Source organism: Apus apus, chromosome 6 (assembly GCF_020740795.1).
Source record: "Apus apus isolate bApuApu2 chromosome 6, bApuApu2.pri.cur, whole genome shotgun sequence".
NCBI classification, from domain to species: Eukaryota; Metazoa; Chordata; class Aves; order Apodiformes; family Apodidae; genus Apus; species Apus apus.
In genome coordinates this window covers 13,108,650-13,123,282 of record NC_067287.1, presented here as the reverse complement: position 1 = coordinate 13,123,282, position 14,633 = coordinate 13,108,650, and the positions used below count along the sequence as shown (strand labels likewise).

The 14,633-nt window shown below is 39.4% G+C and overlaps 1 protein-coding gene across 4 annotated transcripts in view; it reads left to right on the top strand.

The window, feature by feature from the left end:
* The window catches only part of RALB (RAS like proto-oncogene B), a 56,038-nt gene extending 42,505 nt beyond the window's left edge, over window positions 1-13,533 (top strand). For all 4 annotated transcript variants that reach the window (XM_051624044.1, XM_051624042.1, XM_051624041.1 and 1 more), the window contains 4 exons: window positions 4,977-5,133; window positions 6,287-6,495; window positions 9,302-9,479; window positions 10,857-13,533. In XM_051624044.1, the coding sequence (XP_051480004.1) occupies window positions 5,020-5,133; window positions 6,287-6,495; window positions 9,302-9,479; window positions 10,857-10,976 (621 nt within the window). In that variant the 5' untranslated portion in view covers window positions 4,977-5,019 and the 3' untranslated portion in view covers window positions 10,977-13,533. The remainder of the gene's footprint in view (window positions 1-4,976; window positions 5,134-6,286; window positions 6,496-9,301; window positions 9,480-10,856) is intronic.
* The last annotated feature ends 1,100 nt before the right edge of the window (window positions 13,534-14,633 follow it).

Sequence of the window (14,633 nt, the reverse complement as noted above, 5' to 3'; positions counted from 1 at the left end):
TTTTAAAATTTGAAGAATGACTGCTTTCAGTGGAAGGGTAGCAATGGTATGTCCAAAGATATCAGCTGCACAGTGAAACAAGGACTCATCTCAGCAATTTTAATCTTACAGTTTTATTTCAGTTTTAGATCTCTAACTGAGTTGGAAGAACTATAAGCAATTCCATTTAAAGCCTTTGGAGGGATCTAGAATTTTTTGTTGTAGTAAAAATTTTTACTGGAAAACAGGCCTAATTAATTTTCTCATGTTTCTTTTTTCCCATATGTATTTGCATGGGCTGTAGCAAAATGGGTTCCTGTCCTGTGAAGTTACAAGTGCATTTTCCTTTCTTTAAGTGACTCTACTTTGAAGTAAAAAGGGATGTAAAAGTTCAATCTGGTTGAAGTTAATGTCGTTATTCAGTAAAAGTCACTGAATCTTGGCATTAAGTAAACCAATCTGTTTGTTAACAGTGTTCTGACAGTTTAACTTTAGGCTGAGGGTGGAGAAATAGCAAACTGATGCTCAAGTTTGGAGTCTATGAAGCTGTTTATAAACAAATGCCTTCAAGTGCTCAGTTTTGAGGGACCAGCCAAGAATGACACAACATTGTGCAGATTTCCCTACAGCAGAAGGCCTTAGTTAACCTGGAGAAGTTATAATCCAAACAGGTAAAACAAAAGAAAGCTGAAATAGTTGGTGAGCTTAGGGTTAAATTTCTTATATTGAGGGTGGCATGATTTAATTAGTTCTGTGGCCAAGTACAGATCTTCAGAAGTCTAAATCAAAACAACTTTTTAGTAACCACTATGGTTTGATTTGTAGATCTTGCTGTGTTTCATGTGGCCAACCTGTTAGTTGGTGCAACCTTTATTTCTTGGTTTGAAGAGCATCTTTCACTAGTACCACAAAGCTCCTATTGTGAATACAGCTTTGTGTAACCTATTATAAAAGAAAAAATCCAGAGTTATCAAGTCAATGGCTTAATCCTTACCTTTAAAGCAAATGAAGCAGGTAATTGCTTCTAATTTCTTAAAGATGAAAGACTGCCTGAAAAAAGTTTATGCTCTGACCTGAGCTCTGTTTAGCTTTTTATTTTGAAGGAGGATGAACTGTAACCAGAAGTGCCCTCTTCTTTCACCCCAAATTGCCAAAAAAAAAGTCATTCAGCATAAGGGTTTTTAAAGAGCTCTTAAGCTTATGAAAACACAAAGTTCAACTTTATGTCATTAAGCCTGAGGGTAAAATGACAGATTGAAATCAAACAGATTTGACAGACTAGCAGTGACTGGATTGCTTCTGTTCCTGTCAGAGGTGCATAAATCTCTTTGTTTGGGCATAGTTGACTTCCCAACAGGTAAAGAACAATATGGGAGAAGGGGAAACACTTATCACAGAATTTGGTGACTTGTCTGGACAGTTGCTCAGGGCAGGCTCTTGAGCAGATATATTAAGACTCTTAGCCTTAGGTTTACATTCCCTTAAACTGAAGGGTGTTGCATAATGTTTTAAAATCAACTGTGGTAATCACAGGTTCTTCTAAACACTGCTACTTTTTAATGAGAGGTGGTTGGACTTTCCAAGACTTCCTTCTTGACTGCCTCAAGGATGCTTAAACTGCAGAATGGGATGAAAATTCATCCTTGCCAACTCAGAGAAGACTGCAGAGAGAGCTTTCACTTCTGTTAATTGATTTTTTTTTTTTAATTTTTTTAAACTCAAGGAACTGTTAGATGTGAGCTCTGAACCAAATTGTATAAATTGTTTCTTGGGCTGCAGGGGTGAAAATGCAAGTAAACAGTTGGCTTCAATGACTTCTCTAGTTTTATTAGATACACCTACCAAAATCCCCGTGCCCCTCTCTGAACCAGTGATGTGCTATTAGCCTGTTGTCTTGTAAATGCTGGTTTACAAGCATTGTAAACGTTGCAAACGCTTCTGCACTGATACAGCCTGTGTCAATCCTGTGCCACACCATTTCAGCCTTGCCTCGTTCTGCACTGCCTGACTGTTCTGAGACTGGAGAGGGCTGTTCTCTCTCTGCCACCAGAGAAGAGATGTGTTGTGTAAAACTTCTATGATTACAGTGAGGGTCTACAACATAGAGGTTGTGTTGCAAGCAGACTCATGTTCAAAGAGTTCATGTAGGGTTGATACTCTAAAAGATCAGGTGCCACTTGTAACAGCTCTGCAGGGAAAGTCAAGTCCCTTGGCCATTAAGAGCTGGGCTAGCTTTAGATGCAATCAAACTATAAATTGGTATGCTGTTGGGTGGGTTTTGCTTAATACTATACTTGATTACAAGCCAGGTAACACTGTGTTTGAAGGATAACCTTGCAGTTTCTACTGGCTGGTGTTGAGGTGAAATGGAGAAGGCAGATTTTAAATATTATCTCCACTCATGGTCATGGTGAGCTTGTACTGAATCAAGTTGGTCAGTATTTTGCCTAAAAGGCAGCTATTCCTTTAATATGACCAGGTAAAGGTGTGGCATCTATATTGACAGAAGGGAGAAAGTGACTATCTTCTTTCTTGGCTGTTAGTAAACAGTAACTTTATTGTAGTGGTATAGCACAGTGGACTTAAGGCAACTTCATAGGCAGCAGGACTAAGTTTGTGTTGCCAGAAAAGCATTTAACTTGAAAGATTTATGTTAGATAACACAGTAGTTACAACAACTTCAGAATGCTTGTTAAAGGAATACTCAAAGGTTAAGACCACTCACAATTACACTGAACAGTTGTTAAGACTCACTTGGTTTCTTCAGAAAGCAGCTTATCTACTCCAGTAACAGCCAGACTGCTCTTGAACTAGGGCAAAATAAACTTCTCTACAACTTACGAAGAGCAAGCTGTGTTATTGCTGGAACTCTTGAAGTCCCCCAACTATCTAATTCTGTAGCCAATATGTAGCTCTTGTGCCTTGGATGTCTATGTCTGAGCAAACTGAATTCTAGTTTATAATCCATAGAAAATGTGGACCTTAAGCAAAGGAAGCCTTTCAGCAACAGCTTCTGGAGTTCAGATGCTACTTGTTGTGTTCTCTGTTTTTCCACACTGATTGCTCTGTTCTTTTCCCCTCTTCCCTCTCTGGTGACTAAGAACTAAAATTCAAGCTTATAGTCCTCTTCTGATTTGGAATCTTTGGGATGATGGCTGACTTCACTGTTCCCAACATGAATGTACATTTGCTGTACAGGGAGAATCTGAAAAGTAGGAGTTGTCACATTCCATTTCTGTACTAAGATGTGTCCTGGGTGAGAGAGCTGATGTGTAACGTAGTATAGATTACCAGAGGAAAATACCTGACTTCACTTACCAGGGTTTACCCCAGAATGAGCATTTAAAGATTATTAATTTGCATTACTGTACTAAATGTGTATGACAAACAGTTGTGAGTAAAATACTCTGCGTGGAAAAATACTACTGCTCAAATGTTGGAAAATGCAATCCTCGGGGCCCTTCTTGGCCCTCGTGTTGGCATGTTTATTCTTGTATGAAGCAGTCAATGAGAACTTTGATTTGTTGCTTCTAGGAACATCAAGTCATGACAAGGGGGGAAATCTTAACAATCTATGTATCACAGGGCAGGTTTCCCAGACTGGTCTTGGAAATGTCAACCCCGAAGAGCAGGGTGCATGAAGCAGTTTGCTCTAAACAATGCAATTTAAGGGAGAGGTTTGGGCTGGACAGCATCCAGAAGTCATTTCCAGGCTAAATAATCCTATAGTATGTTTGTAGGTTGACAGTCCCTTAGTCCATAATTAATTTTGTTTAGGGCAGTTAGATATCCTGAAGGCTTTTCCAGTATAGTACTCTAACTTCTACTGCAAGCCTTGTAGTTTTATCCAGTAGAACTTGATGGTGTGGCAGTTCCAGTGTCTTTCTGGTGTAGTCATATCGAGGTAAATTTGAGACTCCTGGTGGACCTATTGCTTCTGGAGTAACAGGTGCTGCTATAAATCAAGGTTGGTATAGTCAGTTTCCATGGCAGTGTTCCCTGGATGGCATGCTCCTCTCTTTACAGCACTCTGCCAGGGTATGAAAATCTGGGGCTTATAGTTGTCCTGCTGTGAGGACACAAGTGTTACTATCCTGGCATCTACCTTATAGCCATCATGAGTCTGGAGTACACATGAATGTTTTTCTCACCGTAGGAATCCAGACTGGTGACACTTCTCTTTTTATATTGGTCACTTTAACATTTATTCCCAATGTGCTGCTTGTAGAGTTGCTGATCTGTGTTAATCAGGGTGTGGGAGCTGATGCTTGTGTTTCTGTCACAACTGCTGTGTCCAGCTACTCTTAAAAAATAAATTTAGAAAAATCAGTATTATTTTTATGACGTGCCTAGTACTTAATTTCTTGGTTTGCATGATACACAGATAAAGGCTTGTTAACTCCTAGTTTATTGAAGCTTACTCTTTTATGGCTTTGCAGCATCAGAAGAACAACTGAGAATTTCTTGCAGTAAAGCAGGATTTTATTATTTTTTTTCCAAAAGCAAATTAGACTTGTAGCATCCAAAGGCTGGAAGAGTATAAAATAAATGCTAATGCCATGTCATAATACTTTCAGCTGGAAGCTTTTGCAACTTGTTCCTGCCAGAATTCACTGTGTATATCTGCTTTTTTCTTAGCCTATGTAGAGAGATTAAAAGTCACCTTTCTACCTATAAGCAGATCTAGGGTATAACTGCTTTCCATTTAAAGTGAAGCTGCATCAACATTAAAGAAACATTTTAAAAGGGTTAAATCCTTATAAAAAGAACAATGAAAACCACTTAATTTCATGCTGTTTGAGGAAGTGGGATATTTTTCCTTTGGAGACTGCTTTAGATAGCAGTTGTGTAAGATAGGCTTATTAATAAGAACAGCTTGTTCAGCTAGTAGCTGCTTTGAGAAAATTTTGGCACGTTTTTACTGAGATGCTTTACCTGCATGCTACCTTGATGTCACCAGTGTCATGGATGGTTGACTCTGTTTCTTCTGTCTGCAGATCTGATTAGTTGCCTGGTACTTCATCTGTGGCAAGCAGGACAATGGCTGCCAGCAAGAGCAAGAACCAGAGTTCTTTGGCCCTCCATAAAGTTATTATGGTTGGCAGTGGAGGTGTGGGCAAATCTGCACTCACTCTTCAATTTATGTATGATGAGGTAAGTAGCTTTGGTTCAGCTTCTCTAAAGCACCAGTGTTGTACAACTTACCAGACTTCTTTTAGTGGGACAGGGGAACTACATGTAAGTAGCAAGAGACCTGATGACCTGACGGGTGGGAGAAGAATGTAGGTATCTGGGAAGGGTGCCCTTTGGGAGCATCTTTGGGTAAGGGTAACAAAATATAAGCTTATTAGTGAAAGAATAGTCTTCAAAAGATAGGCAGAATGGGAATGTGCTTGTCTGAGTGCACAGAGGTGGTTACCAGTTGGCATTGAACTTTAATTTTCTTGCAGTTTCTTTAAGGCCAGTTAAGGTTCAAGTCAGAAGTAAGCATTCTAGCTCATCCTGAGCTGAATGATGAAGTAGGTGTGTTCATAGCATTAATTCTTACACACTGGTGTGTATATAGGAAGCTAGATCAGACAATCCAGACTAGTATGTGAAGGAATACATGATCCTGTAATTAAGAAGTTAGTGTTTACCTATAGGCTATTCTCATACACTGTAGTGATGTGAATATCTGAACAGGTGGCACAGTGATTAGTGAAAGGCAGTTGGCTTAATCAAGCTCCTGGCACATAATTATGTGCTTTGAGGTTAAGAGGGAGTGGAAAGGTAAGGAGCCTTTGTTGCACGTGTGCTGTCAGCTCAGAACTACAAGTTGAACTGGTAGTGGCTTTGTGGTTCTGATCAATATTGAATGGACTGAAGTCTATGTGTGTGTAATTATGGAGGAGGTTTTCATGGTAAGCAGCTGGATGCAGTCATCTACACCTGTTGAAGCTTTAGATATCTGTACCTAAAGTACACTGCAATTATTTTTCTTGAAGTGGGAAATCTAGATAATGCCACTGTGTTGCTGGTAGCTTATAATCTTGTCCCTTAAATTGCGCTGAAGTTGCTGCACAGTGTTTCATGTAGCAAAATGGTTTATTTTGAGTAGGCAGACTGGCTCTTCGATGTATTAAGTGCTTAAATAATTTGCTTTTATAGTAAAACTAAAAAAAAAAAAAGTGGTGGAACTTAGTAGTTGACTGACTTATGAACAGGTTTTCTGTAATTTAAATGTCACTGAAGTGAAAGAGAATGGATATGGACAAATACTGGCACCATTTGACAGTAATTCTAAACACTAATCCCTTATCTTCAGTTTGTAGAAGATTATGAACCTACCAAGGCTGACAGCTACAGAAAGAAAGTAGTTCTGGATGGTGAAGAAGTGCAGATAGACATTCTGGACACAGCAGGACAAGAGGATTATGCAGCTATCAGAGATAACTATTTCCGCAGTGGGGAAGGATTTCTTCTAGTCTTCTCAATAACAGAGCACGAATCCTTTACAGCAACAGCAGAGTTTCGGTAAGTAGTTTCTCTTCCAGGCAGGGGAAATATCTGGTTCCCATGTTGCTCTGACAACTCTTCTTAAAATCTGCAACTCTTTAGCCTTTGTCCATTGCCATTTGATTAATAAGCATGGCAACCCAACCATTTTGCTCTCAGTAACTGTTAAGTTAAACCACAATATCCAGCCTGTGGCACTAGTTGTCTTAATGCCTTGAATTTATGAGTACATTACGCAAAGCACAACTTCAGACAAGTAAGAGATTCTTGGGCTCCTGAAACATGCACATTCAAGCCAATTTTCAGTCTTTGTGGATGTGAAATTTAATTATCTTAGAGCCGTACTTCTGGAATTAAGTCTGCCTTTTGGCCAGGTTTCAGACACTGTACCTGCTAGAAGCAGGTGCTCCAAGGAAAGGAAGGATTAGCCTCCACTCTCAGGTATGGACTGGTGCCAAACAAGGGTTGGCAGCCAAGCACTGCTATTGTAGGCAGATGTATTCCTAGAAAGACACACAGTAGTAGTAAATGCTTCCATTTTTGTTCTTGGGATTAGCAGTTCTAACGTAAAAATCAGAACCAGACTGAGCACAGAAACTGCTGTTTAGTGTGAAAGAAAAACAAGGGGTTTAATCTGTTATTGTCTCAGAATTCATGTAGCTGGATTTTTCAGGGCAATGGTTTAAACTCTTATTTCATAATAGCTGTTGCCTCAGTGTAGAAGGCAATCCAGAGATTCCCTAGGACAGCTCTACAACTTGAAGTAGAACTTGCCAAAACACAGGGAAAGTGTTAGGAAAGTGTTAGGTAATCCTTATGTTTGTCAGAATAAAAGCTCTTTATTGGTCTGGCTTATGTTCATTTTGCTCCAGTGATGCAAGGTTAACAGATACTAATTGGTAATGCAAATAGTGATGCTAAGGTGGACACCTATTTCTAGATTGTTCTTGAAGCTATGGCAAACTCTCCTCACATTCTAGGACTTTAATCCATGTTCTTAATGTATTATACTATTCCAACAGTAGTAGGAGACTGTATAGTCTTTTAAGAGGTATAAAAATATTATTCCTTTGTCACATAACACTTCTGCACCCTTGCTAGACTTTAGAAGGCTGGCAGTGGTGGGAACACAAGCAGAGCTGTTCTGCTCAGTTTGCTCTAACTGGAGTGCTTAAGAGTTAAACAGTTGAACTGTTGTAGGACTAAAAAAACTGAGTACTTAGACTCTTCATAGTATAGGATGGAAGCAAGTTCAATACCATTACAAAAAGCAGGAAGAAAATGTGACACTTGGAAGTACTCAGGCTATGTTTTGGCTAGTGTGCTAAAGTGAAATGTAAGGTTAAACCCAAGGGTTAAGGCTTTGGATGCGAAGGAGCAGGGGTGTTTATCTTGGCGGTTTGCAGGTTTTTTGTCAGACTTCTGTAACTAGGTTAACTGTGTGTTGGTTCAAGATTCCAGCACAACAAAACAATGAAAAAGCTATGTAGGCCCTAAAGATGAGCAAGAAACATCTAAAATCTTAGAGATGGAAAATCTCCTACTTTTCAATGGATGAGAAGTAAACAAATAGTGAAATTAGTTAAATGGAATATTTAATTAGGCTGACATGTGAGAACCAGCTCCTTGGAAAACTCCTCCCTAGGAAGGAGGATAGGCATGTCTAGTATGAGTCACCAGCATCACAGGCTAAACTGCAGATTGGTATTATTGATTCTTTAATTTCTGCAGTTCTTAAACTATGAATAAGTTGGATACTGAATGAACTATGGACTTGTCTTTAAACCCTATCTCACCTGCTGATGCTATGCATTCAGTAATTGCTTTAAGTGCCTTTCTAATTTGAGAATGTGTGAAGGTGCAGCTGAACGCAACAGCAGAATGTCCACTTCATTGTTAATGCTGGTTTGGATTCTCGTACTCGATATACATTCAGTTATTTTGTGGGTGAAAAGAGCAAGCCTCTGAAGTAGTGTATTAACTCAGTGGACTGAGGGGATGCAGCACCATGCTTGTCCCTAGTTTGGCTCTTGTTCATAACAAAATGAACCAATCAAAAAATAACTGTAGACAGCTCTTCCAGAGTCCTAGATGGACAGCAGCATGTGTCACTCTGGTTTCAACCCATATTTTACTCCAATAATAGCACAGACATTGAGACTGACCTGCAACATCACGGTCTCTTTTCCACATGCATAAAGGTCCTTTTAAAATGACAAAGAATAGCTAGGTTAATGCTGATGGTTCAGATATTTTCTTGGAGTCTTTTTGAAGGAGGAAGATGGTTAGCATTTCAGTTCAGCACTATTTAGTAACTCCTTTATGTAAAGTTTAGTATGCATTAAGAATGATGTCTGCCAGCTACTTACGCTGTTCCAAACCTACTGCCTTGGCAAAGTCTTGATGTTGCCGAGACCTATATTGAGGTGGTATGTAGACTGGAAATGGAAGATGGTGACTAATTGCCAAGGTGAAACTTTGCAAACATGTTGCTTGTATTCTGTTCCTAATTCAGGTGTGAGCTCCTGTTGTGAGTTGCTCTTCTGCCATAGGTTTTTTAGAGCCTGGATAGCAAACATACAAACTAAATGGTTAAACTGCCTTCCTAGAAGTGTGAGGTTTCTATTGGTGTAAAGCCCACAGCATTAGTATGTTTAACTTGGAATACTTTCAAAGTGTGTGATCAACTGTTGGGATATGTACTGTTAAGTACTGTTGTAAGTATTAGTAATGTGCAGACCACTTGATCCGCTCCTGATAAGGGTGGGGTTTCTGTTGCTCCTACTAACATGGATATTTTTATTTGGATTACCTGATGCATTAGGGAACAGATCCTACGTGTGAAGGCTGAAGAAGATAAAATCCCTTTACTGGTAGTGGGAAACAAATCTGACTTGGAAGAGCGCAGACAAGTGCCTGTAGAAGAGGCTAGAAGTAAAGCAGAGGAGTGGGGTGTGCAGTACGTAGAAACCTCTGCCAAAACTAGAGCGAATGTAGATAAGGTAAGACAAATGACATCTGCTCAATTAGATTGTTATTGCTTGTTTAGTAGATTACTCTTGCTGGAACAAAAGCAAACCCCCAGTGGGCTTCTGAAAGCCTAGATTATAAAAAAATGAGTGAACTTACTGGAATGTGTACATTTAAGGAAATGCCTAACTTAGAGAAGCCAGAGACCTGGTACAAGTTAATGTGATTATCTTGTTTTAACTGTTTGTACCTGAACCAATAGCTTTCCAGTACCATTTTGTTTATAGGTTGTCTTATTATAATGGCAGTAAATAGAAAGCTATAGACACTTAAAAATCATTCCCCCTTCCCTACAAAGCTACATATGGCATGGTTAATGTTAGGGATTTCATTCTTGTTTTCTGCCAAGACTACTTGGAATTTTGAGAATAACTCTTCTTACTGTGTCCCTATGTGTTTTTTGGACTTACCCTTCAGGTCTAGGAGTCATTGTCAGCGTGCTGCTGGCTTCTCACATAAACAATAGAGGTGGTTGCTTGTTCCGGAAAAGATGAGTTATGACTAGGGAGTGTTTGCCTACTGGGGAAAAATCGATTTCAAGCCTTCCCTTCTTTCTGTGTGTAGTGGGGGTTTCTTGAAGAAGAGGGTGCCTTTTTTCTCTGCCATCCCACAGATGATGGTCTGAAATTACTCTTCCTAAGGACTCTGAAAGTGTGGCTTGGTAATTTGCATTTGTTGAGAGTCTACAAACTGTAAGCAGTTGTCTCTTTAGACAAAGAACACTTACATCTAGCACTTCCCTCAATTCTTGTAGACAGCTAGAATAGCTGTTACATCTTAAGTGGTACGTACCTAGACATCAGATATACAAGGGTGAAATCAGCTAGAGTTTTGAAGAAAACATCAGAGTAATGACTTTCTCTTGAGTCCTTCTTATAACATAGTCTGAGAATTTTCTGTGCCTAACACTGTCACTTGAATGCTGCAGCTTTTAAATTATAAATTAGGCAGAATACTACCCAGCAGAGTGTGCTTGTAACTACATGGAAAGGTCTGGACTAAATGCTTCACATAGTTAACATGAGTGATTTCCCTGGAAATGTTTGTTAGGCAAGACAAATGTTTTCATGAACTCTGAATGCTGCTTTCGTACAAGGCTGATGCAATAAAAAACTCTCAAAACAGGCCTGTTGAATGATTTGGTAGCCAGATGAGACTGTTCTACTTAGTGCCACTGCTTGACATGCTAGATAATTCTGATGTTGAGTTTGTCATTGGGATCTATCTAAACTCAGTTCTGCTGTATTGTGTACACTGTGGTGCTACGTCATTATTTGCTGCTGACTACAGTAGTGTTCTGCTTTCTGGTGGCAGATCTTGTTTAATCTTTCTTTTTTTTCTTCTCTTAGGTATTCTTTGATTTAATGAGAGAAATCAGAGCAAAGAAAATGTCAGAAAACAAAGACAAGAATGGCAAGAAAAGTAGCAAGAACAAGAAAAGCTTTAAAGAAAGATGTTGCTTACTGTGAGGCTTGAGAACTGTAAATATCTATCTACAGGTGGCATGGATAAGATACCACTAAGGACATAGGGCTGGATTCATGAAAGGAAGTCTGTATTGACACCCTTATTTTTTGCTTTGCATATCACACCTTCAAAATGTGAAAACAGAACTTTGAAACCATTTCAGGTATCCAATAAAATCGATGCCTACTTAAACTAAAATGGGCTTAGTCCTAGAAACAGTTTCAGAACTACAATCCTTCAGCTTGGTTATACAATGTACTTTTGTATTAACTTCCTAGTTTACTCTGATGTTTCTCTGAATATGTTCTCTTGAACCTCTACTGGCCTTACTAAGCACAGCTGTTCAGGTTCAATAATTTTTTCCACTGTTGCTGCCCTCCTTGAATGTTGCAAACTGCAGGAAAGCTAGATGACATCGGGTGAAGGGTTTGAGTCTCCATCTTCTGTTAGTTGTTGACGACTTTTCTTACATTGAAAAATGCTGGTTTCCTCACCGCACTCCATGTAAGAAATAGCAACTGACAGTTAAGAGTCAACTCAATTTCATCCATGTTCTATTTAGTCAATACAGCATTCATGAATCAGACCTATGGACTCAATTCAAACTTACTTAGACAATGCAAAAATGGTTGTTTAAATACTGGCTACATGCATTCCCTGCTGATCTGTCTTCTCATCCTTAAATTAGTGACATGGGGTGAGAAAATTACTGTAACCCTTTCTTGAAAAAGAATAATATTTTCATGATCTCCTCAAAGTGCTGTCCTGGGTTTCCTCCATGTATTGTGGCTAAACTCAATTACACTGACTCTACATCCATCATCCCTCCTCTCCCTGGTACTGGAATGGTGAAAATGAAAGTGTTGATTTCATCAGTTTTGTTTTTATTGGAACACTTGTGATCATGTGGAAAAAGTGGGAGCATCTGCATCTGTCTCCTGTCTTGCTGAAGGTGAAGACTTTGGGTAAGGATCGGTCATATCATGCAATCATGACTTGGAATAGGTGAGGCATACATGCTACCTCTCAGTGATTATTTGGCTAGTGAGTTGTATGGTGCCAAAAAGCAAATGAAGTTTAGCAGTTGCCATGTCTGTTACAAACTGTTAAATTCATATGTACTGTTCCTGATGCACAGCAACCTAGCACATGGAGATGCGTGTTGAGTTTTGTTGTCAGTCATGCAATGGTGGTCATGTATTGGTCAACAAAACCCAGGACAGAAATGGAACAAAAGTCAGTACTTAGCAGCTCCTCTTGTCAGCTGACTGAACTGAGCTTTCTGATGCAGTTTAAATTAAGTGCAGCTGCCAAAAAAAGACTTATGTTACCTATGTTACCTATGTTACTGTTGTGGAAAGTAACTGTCTCTCCTGATTGTGAAGTGTCTCAATGAATTATGGCATCTTCTGATTTGAAGGTGTAGAGAGGCTTAAAGTAATGACTGAATCTTGCTTGTTAACCGGATACTTAAAACACAATTACTTGGTGAAAGGAATGTGCTATGTAGTTGTTCAGTGAAGCACACTGCAGCAGTAAATTAACAAACGCTGTTTCTTTTTGAGGAGAAGGAATAGTGAATCATGTTCACTACATAGTATTGTAATTTGAAGTTGAAAACCAATTTTTAACATGTACTAGATTGCTGCTGTGCATTCCACCTCTGAACTTTGAAAAAAGATGTTAGATACAAGAACCTCTGTTGGTCTGAGGTTTCACAGGGACTTATTGTCCCAAACTCATTGTCTTCCATAACTAGTTCAACTTGTCAGGCAACTCATTAGATTGAGGAAACTGTACTAAATAAAAGGTGCTGTAATCTTCTTTCTTGTCAAGTTAAATTCATTCTTTGTTTATGTTATCTTGTATGTGCAGAAAGAATGGCTAACCAATTCTGGAAATATTTATATTTTAACAGTGTAATTAATTGGTATTACAAAGCCAACTTGACAGTTCAGTTTTGAAGCAGAGGCTGGGAGTTTGCTGCGATATAGAACTTGTCACTTGAGCTGTATCACCAAAATCTAAAGCCTAAGCACCTTGCAGGATTCTTGGAGCTATAACACGACGTTTCCTCTTGAGCTTCCATGCGTAGAGTTCAGTTTTGATTTCATGTTTTGCATACAGCAAATGAATGTCTGCTTCTGGAGGAAAGCAACTTGCTTAAGTTTGGTTTTAGTTGAGAACTAAAGGTTAAGTCCTTAATTAACCTAAAGGATAAGCAACAGTTGAGTTCACATCACAAGCTTATCTAGGTCAAGCCCCTCTGAGGCAGATTGTAAAATGGATCTAACAAAACTGAATAAGCTTTTCTTGCTATATGAATAATGAACTCAGCAAAGCTCACAATGAGCAGTTCAGCTGTGTTGGCTCAAGAGACTCGCATGCTTTGACCTTTGATCACTTTAGTCTTAAAGTACCTGACAGTATTTGATAGGACAGATGAGCTTCTATTCATTGAGTCTCCTAAGGGTGTTCTTAAAGTCCATTTGCCTGTTCTCACTCAGGGGTTTTTGATTATTTGTTTTCAACCAATAAAATGCTACTGAGGTGGACATATGCTTCTGAGGTGGATATACTTGGAAGAAGGTGTGTGCTGTTTCATAGCTTGATGCTGCATCTCTTCAGTGTTCTGTGCTTGTCACCTTTTCCAGAAAGACTAGGCCTGGAGACTAAATACGGCAGCTTTTTGGTATTCCTCCTCTGTACTTGTGACAAACTTCAATTAAGCTTTCCAGTTGTAGCTAAAAAGATGATAAACAAGGCAGCTACCTTGGCTACTTCGTAACAGTGGGCAACAAGCATTCTAACTTGTATTGGGAGGGCAATAAAACCGTTCCCTTGGACTGGAATCCCGCTGCCTTCATCTCATACGATGGAAGTGCCTGAATGTGTGCCCTTCTAAACAGGGACAATACAATCTGAGGGCTCTTGAATGACTTTCAGGTGTGCTTCACTGGACATCAATTGACATCAACGTTAGGTGAGTTGACTATAGAGTGCATAAATCATGGAACAGATAAATGCTTCCTTTTGACTTGGGGGTTTCCTGTAAGCAGAGTAAAAGGAGCTTTGGCTTCTAGTCAGAATCAGTACTTGCAGATCAGATGTATCAAACAAGGACAGCTTTGGCAAGAAAGGGTGTGTGTGGCTGCCTGCTAGCCATGTTGTGTAGGTGAGGCCGCTGAAGGCTGTTTTGAAGCTGATATATTCTAGCAGCCTTTGCATGTTAGGTAACTAAAGACCAGAACTTCTCTTTGTTAGTATAATGTGCTCTTAAAGCTTTCTGGAGCATGACTGTAGGCAAGTAACTGGATATTTGAAGCTGGAAGTCATGTAAGACTTGACTACGTAGTTACACTTAAACGTTCTAGTATTTTTCTTATGTAATGGCTGAACCCAGTCAGGGAGTTGTTAACTGCTGATTGCAGTCTTCCATAGGTGACTTAGCTGCAGGTGTTCAGGTGCTCCAGACTTACATGCTTGCTCAAACCAAAAGGATGGGACAAGCCCCCGTTATAATAGATGCTAAGTAGTCACATGATGTTCCACTTCCACAACAGGTTGAACCCCAGGAGTACAAGGGCAGACTTGACTCCTGTGGGTTTTTTTAGGAGCATCTCTCTCCAGATGAGAGTACAGATGCAACATGAAGTGCA